The 27,664-nt window shown below is 35.9% G+C and overlaps 1 protein-coding gene across 1 annotated transcript in view; it reads left to right on the top strand.

Moving 5' to 3' along the window:
• Positions 1-27,664, top strand: part of LOC149806291 (calcium uniporter protein, mitochondrial-like) — a 93,356-nt gene that overhangs the window by 43,758 nt on the left and 21,934 nt on the right. Inside the window, exons 4-5 of the mRNA XM_089951234.1 lie at positions 15,462-15,566; positions 20,552-20,712. Of these exons, the coding sequence (XP_089807360.1) occupies positions 15,462-15,566; positions 20,552-20,712 (266 nt within the window). The remainder of the gene's footprint in view (positions 1-15,461; positions 15,567-20,551; positions 20,713-27,664) is intronic.

Here is a 27,664-nt window from a genome sequence, read left to right as displayed (position 1 = left end):
GTAATATTTGCCTCTCAATGGTTATGTTAGCCTTGGGATAACTTGATAAACAAGATCCTTCCTGCTGAACTTCATTTCCATCTTTCTTCCCTGATAAAATCAGATGGGTGACAAAAGCCAGACAAACTGACCTAGTGCATCCATACTTTTAGGCCCCACTTTATTGGCTTTGATGCAAGATACTGCTTGGCCTTATGTCATGCCTTAAAGGTGATTATACCTGTAAATTGCCTTATCTATTTGATAGCCCATTTAATAATCTAAACTTTGAACTGGATCATTTAATGATTGTGACTGTTTATATTTTGACAAGGTATGAGTTTCTGATGGTGAAAAAATTAGTTTTACTTGGTTAGATTTTTGGTGCTCTTGTTTTATTGAGAAAGGAGGAGGTGGAGTTGTTGCATGTTTTGTTTGCTTCCTATTTGTATTATGTGCAAACTTTGGGACAGAGTCATCTAATCAAATAAAGCACTTCAATAAGCATAACTTGTATTTTAAAATGTGGGTTCCATAAGGCAGTGGTGATGTGAAACTTAAATGAAAGTACTAGCTAAATAATTAACTAGAAACCTTTAACAGGGCCATCAGTCATATCACTAGTCTTAAGCAAACCTTTCACAAGGCCATCAATCTGACATCATATCACTAGTCTTAAGCAAACCTTTCACAGGGCCATCAACCTGACATCATATCACTGGTCTTAAGCAAACCTTTCACAAGGCCATCAATCTGACATCATATCACTAGTCTTAAGCAAACCTTTCACAGGGCCATCAATCTGACATCATATCACTAGTCTTAAGAAAACATTTCACAGGGCCATCAATCTGACACCATATTGTTAGTCTTAAGCAAACCCTTCACAGGGCCATCAATCTGACATCATATCACTAGTGTTAAAAAAACATTTCACAGGGCCATCAATCTGATATCATATCGCCAGTCTTAAGCAAACCCTTCACATGGCCATCAATCTGACATCATATTGCTAGTTTTAAGCAAACCTTTCACAGGGCCATCAATCTGACATCATATCACTAGTCATAAGAAAACATTTCACAGGGCCATCAATCTGACATCATATCGCTAGTCCTATCACACAGCTTTTGACAACTCGAGTTACCTTAAATTATATAAATTACACCAATATGACATCTGATATAAAATACTAAATCAATTCTAGCTTTTCTTAATGGATATTTTCAGTAATATTAGAAGATGAATCCTCTTCTGAAATACAAGTCACATCAGGAGTACAACAAGATTCAGTTCTTGGTCTCATCTTGTTTCTTCCTATACATTGGTGACTTACATATAAACTTTCAAAAGTAAAACTATTTGCAGATAAGATGGTCATATACCTTGTTGTTGGTAATAACTTTGACTGTAACATACTAAAACAAAACTGCTGTTGTTGACAAAAAGAGCAAAATTGTGAAAAATTGATTTCATCCTGTGTAAATGTCAAGTCAATCAATTAATAATAATGATAATAAATAATAATGATGATTTATTTTCAGAGAATACAATTCATTTAGCTAAGTATTAGCTAATCTGACTTGAGTCCATAGGGTCATACAATATTGTATACATGTTTACAATAATAAACTCAAAACAAAGAATTTTGTAATTGTCAGTTGATCTCACACAAATATTTCCCTAAAACCTTGTGTACATCATTGTACAGTGAAATCCTACTACATGTATAACCTGATGGTCAGGATCCACAAATGAGGTGGGGTGGTGGGGGAGCCATGGACTAAATGATGCAGTATTGCCAACTTCGTGCATATTGAATAAGAAATAATAAAACACTTATTGCATATTTAATATTTGTTTTTTGGCTGAGAACCTTTCACTGGTACATACCTATACATCCATAAGAAAATTGCCAACTGAATTGTAAAAAGAGTATGTTTATGCACCAGCTGATGGAACTATATTCATAAAAGTAATTCCATCAAAAATATGCACACAGAAGCATAATTTCTAGAATACTTTTGTTAAATTTCATTTACAACCAAATATTTGTTTCTCTGCCAACATACTCATTCTAAGCTTTAAGACACTATTTTCTGGAATATTCATAATGTATTGCTGGACTGGAATATTCATACTGTATTGCTGGACTGGAATATTCATACTGTATTGCTGGACAAGTTGATAGTGTCTGTTTTTTTGGCTGACAGTCAAATATGTGATCCAGACAGGGGGAGTTTCTAGAAGAAACTTTTATTTAGGCTTCAGAAATACTTTAGCTCCAATTTTTCCAGGAGTTGAAGGGTATTGATTTCATAATGTACAAGAGATGAGCAATTCAACATGTGTGCTGCTGCAGCCAGGTTTGGGAATAAGCCCTTTGGTTTCATGGCTAAAGACAGATCTCCATAAAAACACTTGTCATTCTCTAATTTCAGAAGACAAAAAACCAAACCCTATATTCATTTAAACTCTTGCTTATAACCCTGACTTGACACTACTGCAGAGCAAAACCAGGCATTTTTGATTATAATAGCAAATCTTTCTATACCCTTCAACTTCAATGGGTTTGTTCCAGTCAGTGTTTGGCAGTGGTACAGCTTGCTGTACTTGTAACTTTAAAATTACAATGACAAGTCACCTGTGTATATTGGAGTGATTTCAAGATGTCTGCATTGCCAACTAAAAAACAAAAAGGATTTTTTAAAAAAAGGATTAAGATTGGGGGGATACATGGATGTGGTAGTGACCAAACTACTTTTTTAATCCTTTGCAAATTTCACATGTGTTTATTCAGTTTCTTTTCTACAATTCCTAAACCTTTTTTGATATGCCTCAGGTACCAACTAGTGTACTTTGTAATAATAAAGTTGAATGTTTTCTTGTCCAACTCAGGTTTTCATCAGTTTTCTCAAAGTGAAGAAAGTATTTATCTGCCTCTTTTTCTTGAAAAGGGGTATCTAAACTAATACTCTGGCAGCATCAAAACCTGAACTTGTGTGTTAAGAGGGAACATGCTCTACCTGCTTGTTCTCAGAATTTGTATTTCTCTCTCTCTCTTTTCTCTCTCTTTCGTTTGAATTTGCATTTCTGTGTCTTGTCTGCATCTGTCTCCTTTTCCTCTCTCTGAATTTGCATTTCTTTCACTTCTCTTGCTCTATAAGTCATTCCTTTTTCTCATTCTGAATTGAATTTCCATCATTTCCATCTGAAGCTGAAGCTTTCTGAGTCCCAACTGTCTCTTATCTTTTTTCAGTTGATATTTCTGCTAATTTCCTATCAAAACCAGAAAAACTTACTGATCAGACCTAAAGCACTAATTTCCAAATTTCATTTCCCACCAAATAACAAATATTCTTTTTTCTTGCTTTGTTAAGGATGCTTTCCCTTCAGAAAGGTGACGTCTGGCAAGCACAAGTACCAGGTCCTTTTTTTATAGCCTCTAACCCTTCCTGCGTTACATTATGTAGGATTTAAAACAAAGTTGTCTTCATCAGATGACTTTGTGAATGCTTGCTGGTTTCACTAAAGATCTTTCAAATGCCAAGGATAATAAAAGTTCCAAAACAAAGTAAATTTAAATTTTAAAGACAATTTTTAATATCTCTGAAATGTTTTAAAGAAATTCAGATCCCAGATGAGACTCCTATTTCTGTTACAACTCTTTGTCTTTAATTAAGTACCAGAAAGATGTGAAATTAACAAATTTAATTAAAATCAAGAACTTATTTATTTCTCTAAAATACAAAGTAAAAATTTAAGAGAAACAGTGTTCTGAATTAAATCCTGAATAATCCTAAATGTTGTGTTGCAAGTCTAATAATATAGAAAGTTCCTAATGCATTCCACGAGTCTTTATTGTCTTCATGTACAACAGTGATGCAGTCCAGAATGTCTTTTCATAAGTTCACAATAATTCCAAAATGTTGGTGCTCTACAGGTTTGAATTGTGCATAGGGTTAGATTTTTAAAGAAAAAGAATTTCACCAGTTTTCATCAGTAGTTATATTGGCTGTTTAAAAAAGACTTTGTATATCTTAGGTATTGTTCACAGAATTTTTAATTCCCTTTATTTTGTCATATGGTTGATTGATGTTGTTTGGGTTATAAAGTATACAGTTCGGCCTTACTGCAGATGTGCACCTTTCAAAAACCTGTTAGCTCCACTTGGTCATTTTCATTTCCAGGATGTTAGAGATGAATTGTAAAAAAAAAAGCCAATAACTCTTGTTACATTTTATATATTTGGTGATTTATTCATTGCACTTTTAGAAGCTATTATTGTCTAGTCTGGCAAAATTCCTTTTCCCTTTTCCCTATTTTAATAATTGCTAAAGATAGTGTACTTTAGACTAATTCAAACTGATTTTTTTAGCATAAGGGAGCAGTCATTTTATTTAGCAGTGTACTTTGATCATGCAGTTTCCACAAGTACACTATCCAAAAAGTTTCAGCCTCAGTACATGAAAGTAACATGGACATATACCAATATTCTCTTGATTGTATACAAATGCAACATATGTTAACTGTTATGTATATCTGATTTAATTCATATTTATTTTAATTTAATTGTTTGTCAGTTTTAATTTTTTTAATTCTATTATATGCTATTATAATGAAAATTTATTCATTGGAGATGATATTTTTTTCCAGAAATTGGTTGATATGAATCATTCTTTTGTTAACACCAGGTGTTGATCTAAATCCTGACCTTGTTTCAGAATTTATAGCAACCTTCATAAACAAGTTCTATTTTATTTTAAAATGATTGGTTTTCGTCAGGGTTATTTTTGGTGTACATGACATAAACACGATCATGTGACCCCCCTTTTCGATTTCGCAGTTCCAGTTTTTCCATTACTGTGCATTTGTTAGTTTAATAGAGATGCATAGAGAGAGATTTCTCAGTTTTTGGCTTGGCTTTTTACACTGATGTCAAGTTATTTTGTTGTAGCCAGATTTTGAGTTATAATTTTCTTAAGATCAGTTGGATTTCAAAAGGATTAATTATTTTTTCTTAGGAAATATTTTGAGGAATACTCACACAGAAATTTTGGAAAGAAATTGCTTACAAATCTAATTTGGATTTCCAACACTAGAGTGTCATTATTTGTATTTCTCCAAGGAACTGTAGACTTCAAGACTACAAATTATAGCATACATCATCGTCTTCCATCTTGGATTCTTCATTGTGATTCGAATGTGAAATCAGAACATTTTGTTATTAGGACTTCTAAAATTGTATTCTCTGACTATTTTTGGATTTGATTCTGTAAAACCGTAAGTTCATATTATTTTTATTTTTACAGAATTTTTCCCAGGAAATAAATTATTTGTTAAATTTTAAAAAGCTTCTTCTTTTCACTCTTTCAGTGTTACTGTTTATTTGAGCCTAAACACGTAATATAACAACTTCACCTTTCAGTTGCCACTCTTTCAGAAGTTCATTATATCTGTAGAGCATCCCCAATAATGTGTTAATCTAAAGTCAGTGAGTACTTAGTTATTCCAATGAATTTATAATTCCTCTCGCAATATATCCAACCACAACTTTAAACTTGGGGCAGTGGTTGTCCAAGTGATCTAAAATGGGTTAGAATCTCAGGTGCTGCCAATTTTTATACACATGAAAAAGCTTACCAATAACTTCTTTTAGGTCAGTGGTTCTTGCCAGGATATTTCCAGGTTCTTCCTCCACAAATTATACTGGCTGCCATGTATGGCCTATCGTGTGCTAACAAAAAACCACTACAGCAACTGTAGGGTCCCCAAGTGGCTGATTGGTCTAAAGGGATCACCGCTTATTGATCACTGCTGTCTCACCTCTCTGTATGGGTTCGAGTCTCGGCTTGGCCAAGGTGGCTACACAAGAAAGCTTGCCATTTGCTTTGTGGGTCAGTGGTTCTTTCCAGGGTTTTCCCAGATTCTTCCACCTCCATTTATACCGGCTGCCATTTTGTGCTGAAAAATGTCGTTAAACCCTACAACAACATCAAGAACAACCATAAACTCTGCTAACAAATGAATTCCAGAGACTGATCTAAGACAGGAATGAATAATTTCTTTATCAAGTCCTGTTTATATACATTTTCACTTGACCTAATGAGTCATTCCAATGGAAAATTCAAATCAGATTGTTTCTGTAATGTTTTGGACTCAAATAATGTTAGCTTGTTATTTACAATTTACAATCATGGACAAAAGTTAGTCATGTAATCATCCTGTTTATCAATGACCATTTTTTAAAAGTACAAAGTACAAACATGGACAAAAGTTAAACAAACAATGTTAGATATACATAACAACTATATATGATCCATTTTATGTGTTGTCAATGTCTGCAACTCACTGGCCTGGTCATTAGTCACAGTGCTTATTAACACTGATTTGACAGTTACATATTAGTCGGTATATTGTCTGGGATCCATTGTATGTATTGTCAATGACCATAACCTAATGGCCTGGTCTTTAGCCAAAGTGGTACTAACATTCATGATGCGCATTCACATTTCACTGTCATATATATTATCTATGATCCATTGTATGTATTATCAATGATTGTAACCTTATGGCCTGGTCATTAGCCAAAGTGGTAGTAACATTCATGATGGGCATTCACATTTCACTGTCAGATATATTATCTATGATCTATTGTATGTGTTGTCAGTGTCTGCAACTTTGGTCGCAGTCACATGTCACAGACAATATACTTATATGATCCATTGTCTCTAAATATGTCAGTGTCATTAACTATGGGACAGTCACATGTCAGACAAAATATTTTTGATCCATTTTATGTATTTAGTCTCTGCAATTTGGGGGCGGTCACATGTCAGACAAAATATTTATGATCCATTTTATGTATTTAGTCTCTGCAATCTGGGGGCAATCACGTGTTGTAGATATATATGATCCATTGTATGTAGTCAGCATTTGCAACTCTTGGAGCAGTCATTTTCCACAGACAATATATTTATGATCTATTATATGTTTTGTCAATGTCAGCAACTCTGGGGCAGTTACATGTCACAGACAAAATATGTAAGATCAGTGTACATTTTGTGCATGTCGGCAACTCTGAGGACAGTCATGTGTCACAGACAATACATTACATTTATCACCCATTGTAATCGCATCGATCTGATACAGCTTGAGAGCTATGCTATATTGAATTGAAGATACTGAATTGAGAACGGATGACTGAAATAACATAGCACAGATGATAGAAAATCAATGGATAAAATAGTAATGAAAACTATGTTGTTAAGCAGAGGAGTTCAATAGCAATCTTATTCTGATTTCATGCCAGTAGCCTTCTCATTTGTATGGATCTCCTTGATTAATCATATCATTATGATTCCATTTCATAAGATGTACTTTTACCAGAAGAAATTGAATCATATTAAAAAGTTTGTTTAAGCAAATATATTTGATAATAAATAAAACAATTCTGGCACAGTTAATATATAATGGGCAATTTACTGGTTATCATAATGGTAGCTAGCAAAAACAGCATTTTGCTAGCTGTAGTTTTGAGCACTGTTATACTTTAGAAAGAAGAATTGGTGAAAAGCACAATAATGTTGTGATTGAAATTCAGTTTTATTTAAGAATATGATTATCATTTTAATCTAGTTTTAGGGAACAGTTTCAGTTTTGCAGACTGACTAATTCTTTCATAATCTGTCAGAAGTAAAGTGATATTTTAATGTCAATAATGGGTATTATTGATATGCTTGTTTAGCGGTAAGGTTGGAATAGTCCTAGTACTATTAGTGGTAATTAATGTCCTTACATTCGTCAACCATAGGGATCTTAATATACATCCTCGTAATAAAGTATATATATTTATAAGTATATAGTCTTTAGAGTAATTCTCCTTAGGCCAGTGCTTGGAGTAATGCTACATTACTCCCTTATATAGATATAATATAATAAAACTTATAATCTCTCAGAAGTAAAGTGATATTTTAATGTCATCAAACAACAGTGATATACAGTTACTAAAACTTGTAATCTCTTAGAAGTAAAGTGATTTTTTAATGTCATCAAACAACAGTGATATACAGTTACTAAAACTTGTAATCTCTCAGAACTAAAGTGATATTTTAATGTCATCAAACAACAGTGATATACAGTTACTAAAACTTGTAATCTCTTAGAAGTAAAGTGATATTTTTAATGTCATCAGACAACAGTGATATACAGTAATTAAAACTTATAATATCTCAGAAGTAAAGTGATATTTTAATGTCATCAAACAACAGTGATATACAGTTACTAAAACTTGTAATCTCTTAGAAGTAAAGTGATTTTTTAATGTCATCAAACAACAGTGATATACAGTTACTAAAACTTGTAATCTCTCAGAAGTAAAGTGATATTTTAATGTCATCAAACAACAGTGATATACAGTTACTAAAACTTGTAATCTCTTAGAAGTAAAGTGATATTTTTAATGTCATCAGACAACAGTGATATACAGTAATTAAAACTTATAATATCTCAGAAGTAAAGTGATATTTTAATGTCATCAAACAACAGTGATATACAGTTACTAAAACTTGTAATCTCTCAGAAGTAAAGTGATATTTTAATGTCATCAAACAACAGTGATATACAGTGATATACAGTTACTAAAACTTGTAATCTCTCAGAAGTAAAGTGATATTTTAATGTCATCAAACAACAGTGATATACAGTTACTAAAACTTGTAATCTCTCAGAACTAAAGTGATATTTTAATGTCATCAGACAACAGTCATATACAGTAACTAAAACTTATAATCTCTCAGAAGTAAAGTGATTTTTTTAATGTCATCAAACAACAGTGATATACAGTAACTAAAACTTATAATCTCTTAGAAGTAAAGTGATATTTTAATGTCATCAAACAACAGTTATATACAGTTACTAAAACTTATAATCTCTAAGAAGTAAAGTGATTTTTTAATGTCATCAAACAACAGTGATATACAGTTACTAAACTTATAATCTCTCAGAAGTAAAGTGATTTTTAAGATCTAATTTTCTTATTAAAATTTGTTAAATTGCAACAACTATGATCATATTTCATATTTCAAACAAAGACTTAGTTCTAGATTTATGGATGTATTTATTTATTTGGTTTCTCTTAATTGAGCAACTTAATCAGTCAAGAATTTTAATGAATTTCCTCTCCTTGATTTTGCAGTCTTTTGATGGACCTTTACTGGGTAAATAAAGATATTTTGTTGTCTTTATATAAAGTGCAAGTACAAAGCATAGATTTCCTGTACTGCTTAGTTATTTTTTGTTTTTGTTTTAATCTCTGAAGCAGATTGAAATTGTATTACAGAATTTTCATGACTTGGGAGGAAATACTAATAATTTCTTTAAACGTGCATTCTCTAATCAGATATGGGAGACTAACACATATTAACTGCTTCTGACACTTGTATCTGACCTCTTCCTGTCATGCAAAAGAATAGGGCTGCATCTGGTAACAGTTACTGTAATTTGCCACAGGATATTGATTATGCTGAAGATCAGTAATTGCAGATCAGTGACATTGTGGCAGCACTTGCGGCGGTAATATCTTTATTAGTCTGGATAATATCAAATTTATCGCCTCATGATTATCGGGACCAATATTTGCAGCAGAACCTTTCCAGTATTTTAAAACTAGAGCCTGCTGATGATTTCCTTGCTGAGTGTAGCACTTCATTAAGCATTTCAATCAGTAAATGATTCCATACCATTTAATTCATCCTATAATGCTGTTTTATTGCATGCCAGAATAAATTAATTGCAATAATGGAGTGAAATACTGGTTTTCTTATTTTAGCCCATCAAATTTATGACTTTTTGTCATGGAATCAAAAGTTTTGTATAAGACTGATCTGCATGCAGTGTATATACTTACTTAGAAATCCTGACCAACTAGAAACTACGTAGACACAGATCTGCCATCACATAATGTCCATGCTGATCTGGATGTTTGCAGTTTGTTAGGAGTAATCAGTAGGACAAACAACATAGGCCCTGATGTGCTCTCATCATTTATGACAATTTTCTAGCTGTTTCTTTTTCCTTCTTGTCCAGTAAAATTTCTCCATCAGCAAAATGTTTTTTTGTGAGGAATAAAAAGCAGTTTATTTGTTGTTCATTACATCATGTTGAAGTTTTCACAAAACAAAATGTCCTCTTATGCAAATTTTAAGGGGACATTGTAAAATGTGAGGAGACACTTAAAAACTCACTGTCTGTCTTGAAATGAAATGTATTTTGAGTTCCACAATAAAAATTGCTTAATTTGAAAATAAGTTTCTGCCCTGAGACCACTTAAATGGGCAATTTGTAATTGTTTTATGTGCCATTCTTTTACTTAGCTAACTGGCAGTCTGATTTAATTAATCAGTGAAAATATTTGTTGAACTTTTTCCTTAATCCAGGTTATGTTTACAGCCTAGCTTATTGTTTTAAATTATGCTATATTTCAACAGGAAGACCAAAAACATGGAACTATTTAACATCCAGTATTTGAAACAAGTTTGGTAATTTTGAATTGCAATGAGCCGTGAACCTGAGTACCCACAATAAAACATGTTCAGATACTGCTGGTCTCAGTGACCCATGCAGATATCATGTCCATGTTATAGGGTGCTTCATTGTGAATATGTATTACTGGATTATGTGATCACCATAAAGGCTGCCTCCTGCTAGTATCTTGCACCTTGAAGTTAAAAAATAGATCTATTTTATACATTTGGCAAGCCACTTTTAAGGATTTTTGTAGAATGTGACCTCACAGACTCCCAAATAACTTTGAAGAATTTGCATAGAGGGGTCAGAGATCTTTGAGTGTACATGGTGTAAAATTTTCTGTTTTCAATAATGTTGGCTGTGAGAACATGCTGTTTACCAGTTTTAAATTGTAAAATGTTCTTTAAAGTATGTTCGTGACTGCTTGATTAGAGATGTTAGCTTGAATGTCTTAATCAGTCACATGTAAAAGTCTCTACTCTCAGGGGTGCTCATTCTCTTTGTTGCCAGACACTGTGTGCTTTTGCCATGTCTGCAACCTTGGAATGAATGCTTAGCAATAGGAATTGACATGGTTAATGGGTACAGTCAATTTTTGCAGCCATACTCAACAACATTGGGCATGTGATAAACCAAATATCACAACTGATTGTTCTAGGCATGAAGTGGATTCTGTGCTTCTGTTTACAAACATACTGCATGATGTTGCTGTGGATACAATGCTATGTCAAGAAGCCATGATTTGATGATGTATGCAGATATGCTCTCAGGGATTTGAAAAATATATTCAGTGATTCAGTAGCAATCCAGACAACTGAAAATGTGAATAAATACTGTTCAGTTTGTTAAGAGCAGTCAGTGGAACAATCAACATAGGCCATATCTGTAGGTGCATTATGCTACAGCAGATCAGGATCTTTGTTGGTTTTTTTTTGCAGTTTGAGTCAAGTGAGTATATATGGTACATTTACTCTCTTGATTGAGTCCCAGGCACTTAAGCAGGACTAGATGATATCCACTATTAGCTTTTAAAACACTTGTCAGACAAATACTCTTCCTAAACATTTTCAGTAAAATGTGGGAAATTGGTGCCTTTCTATGGCTTTGGCGAGAAGCAGCGATGAGACAGTAACAAAACCTGGAAATGACAAATCTGCCTCTTTCAAATATCATCCCATAGGATCTACAAGCCATATTCAAAACCATTGAATAGATGACAAATGAGACAGTACTTGGGCTGATGTGCAATATGGACTCATGGTGCCAGAGAAGCACAGAAGACCATTTTGTTAGACACAAAGCATTTATTAGAGCTTTATAAAGATAAAAGACAAAACACATAGTTGCCATCTTTTTTCACTAAGAGAAAGCTTATAACACCAGATGGAGCTATGACCTATTCATCCTAGGTGTAAGATGCATTGTACCCAACTTTATCTCCAAGATCTTGAACGATAGAACTTCATAGTTAGGGTAGGCAGCACCCTTTCTGAAAGCTATTCAAAGAATATGGTTGTACCTCAGGGCAGAGTATTGCCAGTTGCCATATTCAAGATCAAAATTAACAGCATAGTAAAATGCCGTAATCCAGTAACTGTATGAGGAATCGACTCCCACCCACCCCCAAAATCTAGGACTTTTTAAGGGAATGCAGTTTATGCATCAAATTTTAATCAGGATTTTACAAGTGTTGCCTCTGTCATATATGTACTGTACTGTGCAGTATTTAAGTATCTTTACATATCTTATCTTGTACTGAATTTTACCATTTTTGGAGGGGCCCCGAGTGGCCAAGTGGTCTAAAGCACTCACCGTTACAAATCGTTGCAATCTCACCTCTGCCTGCATTGGTTCAAGTCTCGGGTTTGGCCAATGTATGTGGGTACAGGAGAAAGCTTACCAATAGCTTCTCGTGGGTCGGTGGTTCTTTCCGGGGATTTTCCGGGTTCTTCCTCCACCATTTATATTGGACGAAATGTATAGCCTATCTTATGCAGAAAATTGGCGTTAAACCCTACAACAACAATAGCAACAACTTTTTGGAAAAGTTTAATTTAATAAATGTTTGTGCAGTTCATTTTTTTAAACAGATATATTTTTTTAAAATGAACTTTTAGTTGGCAAAACATAGTCACTTTTGTGTTGAGGGGCCATTAAAAAGGTACATGTAAAAAAGAACCTAAGCTTTTCCTCTGTTATTGACCTGCACCAAGCTAGCAACTTTGATTTCATCATCAACCATTTGTCTTATGGAGTGTTTTATAACTGAGTGTTTTAAGTGTGAGCAGATGAAGCAAAACAGCACATTATTTATGTATGAAAATTTTCTTCCCTCCGAAGATAATTTCTTTGAGCATACGTGTAGTCAGTAGTACTGCTTACAGATTGTACTGTATTTGTGTAGTATGCATTTATCACAAAGCATACTTGAACTCCAAGAACATTTAGTACAATCTAATTTCAAGGTGCTCTTGATAGCATTAGTGATCAATATTGTATGGGGGGGGGGGGTAAAGAATGTTTTCCAGACGTCATAGCTTCTTTTACACAAAAAAAATGATAGTCACACGACATTCAGTATAATTTCATGCTGCAGAATTCCCTCTAGTTCTGAGAAAATATTGCAATTTCATATATGAAATAAACATTTCTTGTTGATAGAATGTAAATTATGCTAATTACAGTAAAGCCTGTCTTGAAAGACCACCTCTTTTGCCAATATATTATGGTCTCTCATAACAGTTAAGAATGCTATATAATCAATAAATTTGTGCATTGAGAGTGTGGTCTCTCAAGACAGGTGGTCTCAAATAGCAGTGGTCTTTCAAGACAGGTTTTACTGTATAAATTTAATCATTACCATAGCTATAGAATTCACATATAATCTAGAAATCAATAAAATCCTATAAAAAGTCCTGTTGATACACTTGATAAGATAAAGTAGCAGCAGTTTTTGACAGCTGTCTGGTAGCAGTGTCATAATGAATTATGGGAAGATTGATGTATATGCTGTATATGCTCACATATAGGTTGGGTCCAACTGCAAATCACACAGAATGATCTGCTATTACATAATACATTGGCAGGTCAGGGTGTTTTGCTGTTTATTTTACAGCTGACTCCTAACAAGCTGCCTAGATCCAGATCTGCTGGTGCATTGCTAAACTGAATGAAATGTGGAATGAGGTAAAAGTTTTGGCAAACAAGATTCACAAACATTCATTTGAGATATTTGCAAAAGAAAATTCAGGGGCAGCCCCAAGTAAAATAGAAGAATCATCCCATTATTGTGAAATCTACAGACTTTGTAAATTTTCAGTGCATGCTCTGGGTATTCATGACATTGAAAGTAGATGTCAGCATACCAACTAGACAGATTGCTTCATTGGCATAAGTGCTTAGAGTGTCTGCCTCAAATACAGTAAGTCACAATTTGGAACCCAGGCCAAGTCATACCAAAGACTTATAAAAACTGGTACTAGCAGCTGCCTCACTTGGTGCTCAGCATTAAGAGGCTAGTGTTAGGAATGATTGGCCTGGTGTCAGGATAATGTGACTGGGTGGACATGATGCCACATGTCTATGGCATGCTGCCCCAGTGATAGACATCACTATAAACTGCCCCACCACAAACATTGTAGTGATATGATGGATTTTTTTAAAGCTACATTAAAAATCAAATCACACACACACACACACAAACTAGACATCATTGGAAATTCAAACAATAATCAGTCCCTCCCCAAGGTACATAATTTATAAGGGCTTCATGTCCAAATTTAAATCAACCCATGCCTTGAAGACTTCATACAAACGTTATACAGTTATACAGAGTACAGTTAACAGTTTTATTACAGGTGTGTAAATTAAGGTGAGTTACACGCAGGTTTATTTGAATTTCAGTTGGTATACTTATTTATAGTGGTATATCCTGTGTTTTGGTACACGGTCATAGATCTAATTCAAATGAAATTGGAGAGTTAACAAATGGAAACAGCTTTTGATTTGATAAAAGCATGTTTTCTAAACCAAATTCGTTTTAAGATTGCATAAAGTAAGGGTCATTAGTGACCCATGAAACTATCAGTTTCATCCAGGGGAAAAACTGGAACTTTTTGTTTTAAAAAGCATGTGAACACTGTTCACACAAATGATGCAGATCAGGTCATGCAGTACATTTATTTTATGGTCAGGCAGTTGGAGTGTTATGACTGTTTTGAACCCTGTGGCATTAACTTACATTTCCTGGATTCTATTCATACTTGAGATTTTTCATTAGTCAGTAAAGACAATCCAGTCTGTGGCATACTAGCATACCCCATTGACAATCCAGTTTGTGGCACACTGTAGCATACCCCATTGACAATCCAGTCTCTGGCATACTAGCATACCTCATTGACAATCCAGTCTCTGGCATACTAGCATACGGTACCCCTTTGACAGTCCTTTCTGTGGCATACTTGCATACCCCTCTGAGAATCCAGCTTTTGGCACATTTGCATACCCCATTGACAGTCCTGTCTGTGGCACACTAGCATACCCAATAGACAGTCCTATTTGTGACACAATAACATACCCCTCTGACAATACAGTGTTTGGCACACTAGAATACCCCATTGACAATCCAGTCTCTGGCATACTAGCATACCCCATTGACAATCCAATCTGTGGCACACTAGCATATCCTATTGACAATCCAGTCTTTGACACATGCATGCATGCATGTATGTATGTATGTATGTATGTATGTATGTATGTATGTATATATGTCTATGTATGTAGGTATGTATGTAGGTATGTATGTGTGTGTGTGTGTGCATGTGTGTGTGTATGCATGTGTGCATGCATGTGTGTGTGTATGTATGTTTATTTATTTATTGAACTTGAGCGCCCATTGTTGTAGATGTTAATATACTAATCATGTGTATTTTAATTATGATATTGTCTAATTGCAGATGGCAACAGAATATCCGGTTCCACATCAATAGATGTACTACTGAGATCCAACTTTAAACTGGTCATTAATCAGCAGGAATATGACATAGCTCCACCAGCAACAGGTAAATACACCTACACTAATTAGGAATATGACATAGCTCCACCAGCAACAGGTAAATACACCTACACTAATTAGGTATATGACATAGTTCCACCAGCAACAGGTAAATACACCTACTCTAATTAGGTATATGACATAGCTCCACCAGCAACAGGTAAATACACCTACATTAATTAGGGGCCACTGAGCGGGGAAGGAGCCCTAAATACACTGAACAGCAGAAAAATTAATACAACTAAATCATTTCAGTACATGCAATATAATCTCTGAGCAAATGGAGGAGTTTGGATCAATTAAATCTTTCCACATGAAGAAAGCTTTAGTTGTCATATAAAATAGGGTTGGCATCTTTGTCTTTTAGATTAAAATTGCATTGATTTCTAGTTCAGTGCAAATAGTCATAGATTATATTCTTTATGCAAGATTAGCGTTCTTGTTTTCAGAAGTTTTCTTTTCAACAGTGTCAGAGAAACAACCTGTCATTAATGTGGGCACAAGAAATCCCCCCTGGGACACATGCCCCATTTACCTGGCATTTACCACTTGTTAAAGGACAGAGGGTTGACCACTTTGCTTCTTGGTCAAACTATATCTGGGACCTTGTTGAAAGCCAATGATATATAGAGGGAGGAAGTAGGGGCCATTCTCTTGATTAGGATTTTTATGGTTTTCCATTGTTAGGTCTCTTGGGTCTCAGAATAGAATTTTTAGTTCTTATGGGCAGAGGAACACTACTGAGTCCAGGAGCATTTGGGATCAGCCTCATCAGAGTCACACAAGGCCCATGAAGGGTCCAGGGCCCCTCCCAAGGGAGGAAATAATTAGGCAGAAAATGAGTTATGCCCAACCATAATGGAGAAGCTCAGTACCCTTTCCATTCCCACAGGGCTGATAGTGAGTTGTTTAACACACACATGCATGTGCACACACATTCACACACACAGACACATTCACACACACACACACACATTTGTGGCAACAGGATCAAGCCAACCTGTAAAGTGAGAGCCAAGATTCAAGTCTGTACCATCTGATGAAGGGTTTCCAACAGATCAGAGTCTCTGGCTGACTGGTCTTTTACTGGTTACCAGTCAGTGACAGGTGACTATGCACTGGTTTGTGAGTAATGAACACCTGTTGTTGGAGCCCCTCTCAGCATGAGGACTGGGATCAGGTCAGAATCCACTCCTTGCTGGACTACCCTTGAATCATGTTGGAAACTGCCATTCAGCATTCGTCTGCTACACCACTGAAAGGGATTTCTTGGCATCCCCCATCCCCATTTACTATTATCTCGCTTGGTTCCTATAGGATGTGGGGTCATCCAATGCAGGATAGTAATTGGTCTTTCCATTTAATGAAGTCTTGGACTCCAGGGTATTGACTTCATACTAGAGAGGTCAGTGTTGCAGTACATAAACTGATGTCACCCTCTTACAAAGTGGAGATTAAATGGTGGTGGAAGTAGGCTCTCTTCTCCCAGAAGACCCGGGAAGGTGAAGAGGCACTCACGCTTTCCCGCAGTGTCTACCACCAGGGATAGTCACCTTGCAGCACAAGGATCCCCTTTTCCCCAGGTCAGACATGCAACAACAGAGAGTCACTGGGCAACATAATCATCTCTTCCATGACTGAGAGCACAACAAAGGTGTCCTGTCAATGCTCATTGACTTCCGCATGTTTGAAGAAAGTCAGATTGGGGTGGCCTCCCTCCATTTCAGTGCCCTTCCTCTCCAACTATCATACCAAACAGTGGAGGAAGAAGACATCTTATCCTTTGACAAGTTGGTAATTGAAGTTTAACATCTTTTAATTAGGGATTTCTGTCCCAGTCCCAAAGGACACAGAACTTGTCTCCAGTTTGGAGAGACTCTGTGGGACTACCTCCTACAGAGATCTCTTGCAATGTTTAGTAAGTGTCAAGAGTTTGCTTGGCATCATAAGTGGTGGCCAGCCCACCCAACTCTATGTTGAGATCTCTGGTCTCCACTTCTAGCTATAGAATTCACACCACTGTCTTGCCCCTTGAACCTCCAACCTTTGACTCTAAAGGATCACAAGTTAGTGGGTATTTCCATGGGGATCTGCCTTCCAGACAAGGTACTGGAAACCTTAGAGCCTAAGGCTAGGTCGCTAGTCACCATAACCTGACATGTTGGTCTTTGTTTCAGCCAGCTGGAGAGGACTCTGTTGCCAGTCACACTTCAGCTTTTGCAGTGGCAAAAATATCCCAGCATGCATGGTTGATGTCCATATCATTATCAGTGGAGCTTCTCCACATCTTCAGCGATATTGCCAATCATTGTAAGAACCATCTGTTGGCTGCTTTCCTTGAGGCAGGGATTCTCTTCGGAGGTCTCAATAAATGTTCACTACAACACATATGCAACTTGACTCACACACCCACCCACTACATATAATACACTACTACTATACTAAACATGTTACAGATGCTCATATTTGTAACAAGAATATGAGTATGGTTCTCACACTAACAATGTACACAATGAAAAGAATATTTACGGAACCATATGAGACAAACGAACAGACACAAGTACAATTTACAGAATTGTATGATGCAAAATAAAATAAGTATGGTTCAAATAACCACGTGTTACGAAGCAAATTAAATATATTTCACAACCATGTGTCCTTGTATACATTACATAACATAATGTTCCTTATCCAGGAGTTGAGAATTTATGTCATCCTTCTTCAGAATTATATATCCCTATTCATCAGTCCCCATCATGAAACAGATACACTGTCAGTTGAAATGGTTTGACTGCCACACTACGAATAATAGCCTCACCATGCTGGTTCTTCTAGCCAGTCTATCTGTATCCATACGGACAGAAGCTATAAATAAATCAATCTGGTCATAACAAGGAATAAACAAAATTACATAGGAGAAATCCAAAAATATATGCTACTAAGTTGTTTTTTGTCAAATCAAGCCCTTAGTGATGCATTGTAACATACCGACTGTTTTTCTAGTGTATTAAACCCACAGAATTACTAATAAAGACAGTAAATTGAAGAAAGGCATTTAGACTATCAAAACATGCTTACCAACTGGATTTGTAAAAGATTTAACACTGACCCCTATGGTTGTAGTTCGAAGTAAGAGTGTTGTCACTCTCTGACAAGATACAAGCGATCACTGTATTACATAGAACAATAAGCCTCCTATAAATACAAGGAAAAACAAATGCATATGACCAGGGGTAAAGTACCTGTGCACACCGTGCTATATGAATATCTTACCACGAGTGACCTTCAAAGAGATGCATGTATTGTTCAGTCATACAAAACAAAAACAAATGAACCACCCTAAGTAACGCTGTATGTGTCTATGAAGTTAATAAACCAAATTGTTCTTAAGGCATACCAGATTATTTTCTAGCCTTACAGTCTCATTCCTTCTGCAGTTTCGAAGGACCTTAGGGCTCTGCTCTGCAACACTGGTCCCTTGCATCTGCACCTGGTCCATCAAAACTGAGCAAGAAGTGGTGTCACTGTGATTTCCCCAGGGACCATCAGCAGAGTTCTCCAAAGCCATGCAGCCCCGGTCCAAAGAGCAACCCTAATTTAGACCCCATTCCCAACAGTCATGACGTAGAAGGGGTTACCAGAGATGGCAAGGGAGTATGTTTGCAGGCCCTTTTCCCTTTCTTAAGGAAGATGGTAGGCAGCCCTAGGGGCTTACGTCCTCTCCATTGTTGTGTCCCTCTTCAGGTTCAGGTGCCAGACTATCTTGTAAAGGTTTGGTCAAGCATAATAGATGATTGGTGGGTCCTCTCAGTCATAAATGGGGATACTGGTATAAGTTAGGAACTTCATTCTCTGGTGGATTTCACATGAGACTGGGATCCCTAGGGCAGATTGCACTTGGACCCCCTATAGTTTTTCTTTCTGTCAAACAGAAAACTGCACAAGACTCCCCAGACACCATAAATATTTATGTTATCTGATTAATAATAATAATAATAATAATGCTTTATTTATAGAGGGTGACTCATTAGTCAAGGACTATTCTCCCTTGAGGCCTTCTAAGGAGAGTATAACAATGCACATTATATGAAGATAGCAATAATTACTGTTCATTTTAACATGTTTAGTATAAAAAATACTAAGTAATTTCCACCATCATCGGATTTGGTGGGGCAAATCTGGACCTGTTTCAGGCTGGAGTCCCTATGCACACACCCCATCCCACAGATGCATCAGATTCCAGGTGGGGTGCTTGTCTAGAGCTAGAAAGGGCAAGTTCTTCAGGGTTTTTTGTCCAGGGAAGAATCCACCATCAACATCAGCAATAAGGAATTGATGGCATTGTTTTTAGCACTATAAGCAAAATGTTAAGATGCTCTGTGATAGTCTTCTGACAAAGCATCATTGTTAGCATACCTCCAGTGACCAGGAAGCAAACATGCCATATTGAAACCGCATTCACTGAGCAACCATGGAAGGTATTACCGTACAAGTTCATCTCATGAGGAAGATAAACTTTAAGACTAGTAATCGTAACCAAATACAATTACAAATGCTATGCTATTTATAGCATTCATGTGTGATAAAGTGCATGGAAGATAATGACTTGTATATCATAATTCTTTCTCAAGTTTATTCCCTAAGAGTAACGTGGCATCATATATTGATGTAATACAAGCAAACAATAAAGAGATGTGCAAGCTATGACATTGATGTTCATAGACATTGACAATTATTTTTAGTGTTCAGAATTTATCTTCACTATATTGAAGGCTGTTTTTGCCATTAACAAAGTGATTCTCATGAAACGGTGATTTTGTTTAATCACTTTTTTCATGAATCTATCATCAAGTACCCTTGAAGGTGGGACCTCACGATTGCCAAAGTGGAAAAATTACACATTTGGGCTTTGATAGATAAAAATGCAGTATTGTAAAAATATTTCTATTACCTAAATTACCCATGTCTAATTAGGTGTGTTTTGTTCTGCAGGAACCACAGAAAGCGAGATAGAGCAGGATTTATCAGATGTTAAGAGGCTTATAGGTGGGCTTTATACAAAGCTTAATGTGGAGCATTACCAACGCCAGCAAGAACAACAACTTCTGGCTGAATTGGAATCCCTCCAAGTCCAAATAGCGCCTTTGGAAAAGGTATTTTTCTCCTAATCAGCCTCATGGATTGAGCTGGAGTCCCTCAAAGAAAAGCAAGATTGTAATTTTTTTCTTATAAATGCACTGAACAAATACACCTAGTGAAAATCAACATATAAGATATTGTTAATTAATTTTCAGGCAGAAAGCTCAAGTAAAAAGATTTGCAATTATGAGCATTTCTCTGTTGTCACTTGGTTAATCATAGTTTATTGTTGTTGAAGTTCACTTGATAAATAGTTCTTCAGTTTTGGAGTACATGTGCAGCATTTTTCCTATGTAAAGCCAAAGAAGGAATCTTGCAAATGTGTACAACAGACCTGCCAACTCTTACGATTTCACTTTAAATCTTACGAAAATTACCCTTAAAATACAGATTTACAGCATACTTGCAAAAACTACAGAAAAATGATCATTGTCAAAAAATCCGAATAATTGGTTCATCTGTGTTTTATTTGGATCCAGGTTTCATCTTAGGATTACTGAAATTAGTCAAGGAACCAGACTAACTTTACAGCAGCACCCCAGATGCCTTAAACTGCACCTATTTTTTCATACGAAGCATTTACACGATCAAATTGTTGATTATAGAATTTTTTAAAATGGCATTCAGAAAGCTATGCATGTTTAAACATAAAGGGAAAATAAGCTTCTAGAAATGTGTTAATAATCAACACAGAAGAATAAAAAGAAGTATTCAGATTCTTGTGAATAAAAGCTGATGGGAGATATGACTGCCGTCGTCATGTGAAATATAAAAGAATTTCCCAAGAATTATGTCTAGTTCAGAGATAGCAACAAGCCATTGAGCTGCATAGGGTTTGGAACTAGAGTTTGTGCAACTGTACTAGTGGTAAATAAAGTGTATGCATACTTTTCAAACTTTTCAGTTGAACATAATGTTTATCGTTGATGCGTCAAACTTTTAATTACGTTTTCCAGCTTTACACTAGCAGTTATTGATATTTTGTTACACCTTACTGAAAACTGGTCAGTCTAGCGGAAAAAAATCTACTGTCTTACTGAGACGGACTTGTTCATAGTTGGCAGTCTGGTACAAAAGTGGAAAGGTGTAGCATGATCTTATCATTAGACAGGGCTGGGGATATTTTGTTGTCTAGTATTGGCTTGTCATTGGACAGGGCAGGGGTGTCTTATCATCTGGCATGGCCTTATTATCAGATAGTGTTGAGGATGTCTTGTGATCAAGGATGGACTTATCATTGGACAGGACTGGGGATGTTTTATCAAGCATGGCCTTATCATTGATAGAGCTTGGGATATCTTGTCATCAAGGATGGGCTTACCATTGGATAGGGCTTGGGTCTTGTCATCAAGGATTGGCTTACCATTGGACAGGGCTTGGGTCTTGTCATCAAGGATGGGCTTACCATTGGACAGCACTTGGGTCTTGTCATCAAGTATGGGCTTACCATTGGACAGGGCTTGGGTCTTGTCATCAAGGATGGGCTTACCATTGGACAAGGCTTGGGTCTTGTCATCCTGGATAGGCTTACTATTGGACAGCACTTGGGTCTTGTCATCAAGTATGGGCTTACCATTGGACAGGGCATGGGTCTTGTCATCAGGGATGGGCTTACTATTGGACAGGGCTTGGGTCTTGTCATCAAGGGTGGGCTTACCACTGGACATAACTGGGGGATCTCTTGTCATCAAGGGTGGGCTTACTATTGGACATGACTGGGGGATGTCTTGTCATCAAGGATGGGTTTACTATTGGACAGGGCTTGGGTCTTGTCATCAAGGATGGGCTTACCATTGGACTGGGGGATCTCTTGTCATCAAGGGTGGGCTTACTATTGGACAGGACTGGGGGATCTCTTGTCATCAAGGATGGGCTTAACATTGGACAGGACTGGGGGATATCTTGTCATCAAGGATGGGCTTACCATTGGACAGGACTGGAGGATGTCTAGTCGACAACCATTGATTTATGATTGGATGGAGATGGAGGATGTCTTGTGATCAAGCAATGGTTTATGATTGGATGGGGATGGTGGATGTCTTGTCATCAAGCATGGGTTTATGACTGGATGGGGATGGTGGATGTCTTGTCATCAAGCATGGGTTTATGATTGGATGGGGATAGGGGATGTCTTGTCATCAAGCATGGGTTTATGATTTTATGAGGGTGGTGGATGTCTTGTGCTCATGCATTGGCTTATGATTGGATGGGGATGGCAGATTTCGTGTGATCAAGCATTGTCTTACGATTGGACAGGGATGGCGGATGCCTGGTCAACACTCATTGGCTTATGAAAACAAAGTCATATGGACAGCGTTCTTTTGCATACCAGGGCCCAGCAACGTTGAATGAATTGCCCACTGAACTTAGACACAAAGACACAGTGATCACATTCAAGAGGGCTCTCAGAACTCACTTATTTCAATTGCAAGAACAAACTTAAAGACGTAATAATGTTTCCTAACTGAAATATTCTCAGCATGTTTTTTATTTTGTAAAGTTTTTCTAATTTCATGGTGTTTGTTTTCGTAATAATATTATTATATGTTTTTTGTCATATAGGTGTTGTCTAATGTTGTAAAGCACTTAGAGCTTCTAAAGATTAGGCGCTATACAAAGTCCTCATTATTATTATTATTCTTATTGAGATTGGGGATGTCTTGTCATCAAACATGGGTTTATGAATGGATGTGGATGGCAGATGTCATGTCATCAAGCATTGGCTTATGATTGGATGGGGATTGGGGAGATCTAGTCAACAAGCATGGGCTTATGATTGGACAGGGAGTTAATTCCAAGGAATAGCAATACAGTAAGCAAGTGATTGTTTTAAAAATAATTGTTTTTGGGTGTTTTACAGTGATCATCTGAAATCAATCTGAATTTAGGTTCTTGGTACCATTCTTCTGATTTAACCATTTCAATAAAGCAGTCCAGGAACAATAACTCCTCAATACTGCAGATTGGTATTCCGTTCTCAAGTACATGTCTTATTTTGACAATGTATTCTCTGATCGGTCAATATCGGGGATCCCCCATTTATAAATAATTATGTTGTAGAATGATTTATTTGCATACCATTTGGATAAATATAGACTTTAAGATAGGTTGTTAACACAAAGCAGGGTTTTCTGATCTGTAAATGTTAATTGTTGAGGTCACTGTATAAAAAATGGCAGACTCTTTTGACAAGTCAGAATAGTCTGGGGATGATATGTTTTAAAATAATGGGAATTCTAATCTTGTAAATCATGCACAAATAAGAAAGGTGGTGGTTGCAATTAAGATGGATAGATATTGTTGGCAATAGTGATGACAATTATTACTTTGAAGGCTCTAAGCTTGCCAATGCTTACTACACCTGAATTTTGTCAATGGACTAAATCTCAGTTGGATTATAATATTCACATATTTTCTGAATACATAGTTCCAGCATAAGTAAGTGATGGATCTTGAACATTGTTTGAGTATTTTAAGGTATTTTGTAGTGATTATGTGATCTTGGAAATGGCAAGATTTTAAAATATTAATGTGCACCGGAAGAGAGAGGCTGACCCAAATCAGCACAAACATGCTTGGACTTTTCACATATTATCTGAACGACCAGTGTTTTATAACCTTTATATATGGCTGGAAGTTATGATTTTTAACAGTTTTAATTGTGTTTGTCAAAAAGTGAGAAATTCTGGCTGTTGGATCCAGTTTTGGAGAAATTGTGTTCTATGACAGGCTTATTAAAGTAAAACCTGCATTTCATTGGTGGCAGATGTAAACGATTTGCTGGCAAAAAAACTGTCCTGGACTTTTGTTAACCACAGCAGTCAAAGAACATGTTTTTATCCATACTTATTTCCATAAAAACAGAACATAAAAGCCTTGTATGATTTGGTTTTTGTAACACCTGTAAAAATCTTGTTACCCACATATGGCTTTCCCTTAATTGGGACAATATTGCATTTCAACCAATGATTTGTAAAAACATGAGTATTGGATAAAATCAGACAACATGTTACTCTTGAAATGCTTCCTTTAATTTTTTGGAACGAGTACCATAAACTTATACCTTTAACTTACCTTTCCATTTACCTATATAATCACCTGTATGCACCAAAACTTGTTTATGAGCATATTTTCACAGATCTGAGTTTGTCTTCTTGACAGTGATACCATATATGTATTCTTATCACAAGAAATAAAATAAGTCACTGAACATTTGTTTTCTACATTTAATAAACATCATGAAAATTACTTAGTGTTTAATGACAATCTTCCATTGAAGTTACTTACTACTGAAAGGGTCAAAGGGAAATATGCCATGCAAATATTGTGGATTTATTTCTTTATTTATTTTGAACATTATTGTGGTCTGTTGACAGGCTAATCTGTATTCCTATTTTAGCCTTTTCAATTTCAAGACTAGAAACCTAGATGGTGTATCAAATCTTAAATTTAAGATCATTTTTGCTGCCATTTTCATAAGTTTGTTAATCGTGTCAATTTATTTTCCCAGATTGTAAAGCAGTAATGCACAAGAGGGAGAAGGAACGCATTGCAAAATAAATTCTAAAAGTTGAGTGATTGATAACATTTTATCCTATATAAAATATAAATTCTGGAGTACACTATTGAACATGTGTGTTACACTTGCAAAAGTCGAGATTCTTGGCAACATGAATTCTAAAATGTTTTCTGTGTCAACAGCTTCATCTTGATTATTGATGGTGTACAGCTCTGTTCACTGGTAATCTTTGCTTACTGTATTTGCTGGCCTATAAGATGATAACTTTTTTACCAGAAAATCTTAGCTTCGTCTTATACCCTGAATCAACTTATATATCGATTTTGTCATCCAGATTGCTTTATCGTATGCTACATAATTTTTTTTATATAGAAAAAATTCTCCAAATGTACGAAAAATAATGTGTTAAAACATATTTCATTTTGGGGAGGAGATCGTGTGTGAAAAAAAAAAAGGACTCCACATTGAGGATTTGAAACAATTACATGATTGTCAGTATTAAAATTAACTTCTATAAGATGTAATTGTGCTAAAGCAGCATGCATTAGTAATATGCATTGTTTGCAATATGTGCTGTTTAAATTTGATATGTGTGCATTAGAATTGAAATGTTAGAAGATGAATAACCATGACAGAGACAGATATTGCATCAAAATGTTCTTACTTCAGTTTATGATCAAATAAAAATTAAACCCATTATGAGAGAGAGAGAGATGTATTTAGCAATGTACTGTAATCTTTTATTGTTCACTTACTTTATGACTGTGATCATACTCATGTACAAAAGCTCCATACAATATTCCATTATCAATTAATACCGCTAGGTAAGCAATTCCTTGTAGTTGTAGTTAACACTTCCATTGTTCACAAATCACATGGCTTTGTAGTGGTATGTACATGCTAATTAAATATGCTACAGCTGTAATTAGATTTTCCAAAGTTAAAACATGTTTGAGATTTAGCAGACGAGATTAGATTAGTGAGGCTACCAATAGGGAAATGAGGCTAACCATGGTTATTATGAATATGGTACAACATAGTGAAAGGAAATAACAGGTGTTACTCATGTAAACTTCTCAACAAGTGATATTTTTTGAACTTGCCGATAGGACTGAAATACTTTTGTTGATGGACATCAGCTCTGATTTAATGTTACCAGTAATAGCTTGTTGCATTCTGTCAGATAGGTAATGTTTAAACATTGCTTGAAAAAAGTGGGATGTCTTGGCATCAAGGATAGTCTTATCATGGGTTAGGGCTCGGGATGTCTTATCAAAAAAGGTTTATAATTAAATAGGGTTGGGAAAATTTTATCATCAAGCATGAGCTTATCATGAGGGCTGGCGATGTCATATCAAGCATGCAAGCTTGGGTTTATTATTGGACAGGGCTTGGGATATCTTGTCATCAAGCATGGGGTTGTCATTGGAGAGGACTGGGGATGTCTTGTCATCAAGCTTGGGGTTGTAATTAGACAGGGCTGGGAAAGTCTTGTCATCAAGCATGGGGTTGTCATTGGACAGGGCTGGGGATGTCTTGTCATCAAGCATGGGGTTGTCATTGGACAGGGCTGGGGATGTCTTGTCATTAAGGATGATCTTATGTTAGGACAGAACTGTGGATGTCTTGTCATTAAGCATGGGCTCATGATTAGGCAGGGCTGGGTATGTCTTGTCATCAAGCATGGGATTGTCATTAAACAGGGCTAGGGATGTCCTTTCATCAAGCATCATTGGACAGAGCTGGGAATATCTTATCATAAGCATTGGGCTTATGATTGGACAGATACAGTTTATGAATTTTTTTTTACAAAATTGATGAAAAGGATGCATCATAGTCAGCTTTCAATCCATTCTGAATTATACTCTTCACTTAATCTTGGAAAGTAAATACCTCGCACAATTACAATCTAGCTTAGAATTATTTAATATCTTTATACCTTACAAATATCAAACCATACCTTGCTGTGTCCACACAAACTTGTACAACTTGGAAAACTTTCGTCAGCAGTGAATCATACTCCACACTTAATCGCAGAAAGTAATTACCTGGCACAACTAGTCTAGCTTAGAATAATCTGATATCTTTATACCTTGCAAATTTTTAACTGTACCCTGGTGTGTCCACACAAACTTATATAATTTAGAAAAATGTAGTCAGTAGTGAAAGCATATTAAATCCATGTTAATTTTAGCAGACCAAAAAGCCTAATCGATATGATGAGCTAAAACAAAGAGTTATGACATATGTACATTATGCAACATGCAAAATACCTACAGTTATCTTATCTACAGTTACATAAAGTGGAGACAAAACCGCAAAAATTCTTTGAATCACAATAACGTCCTGCTGGACATGGGCCACACAATGTTAATGGAATGGCTGTCATCTGTGTGTCAATTAGCTTAGGTTTGTTATTGCTGTACCTCCTATACTACTTGGAGGAT

This window comes from Sinohyriopsis cumingii, chromosome 2 (assembly GCF_028554795.1).
Source record: "Sinohyriopsis cumingii isolate HCF-2022 chromosome 2, ASM2855479v2, whole genome shotgun sequence".
NCBI lineage: Eukaryota > Metazoa > Mollusca > Bivalvia > Unionida > Unionidae > Sinohyriopsis > Sinohyriopsis cumingii.
This window is presented reverse-complemented; position numbering and strand designations above follow the sequence as displayed.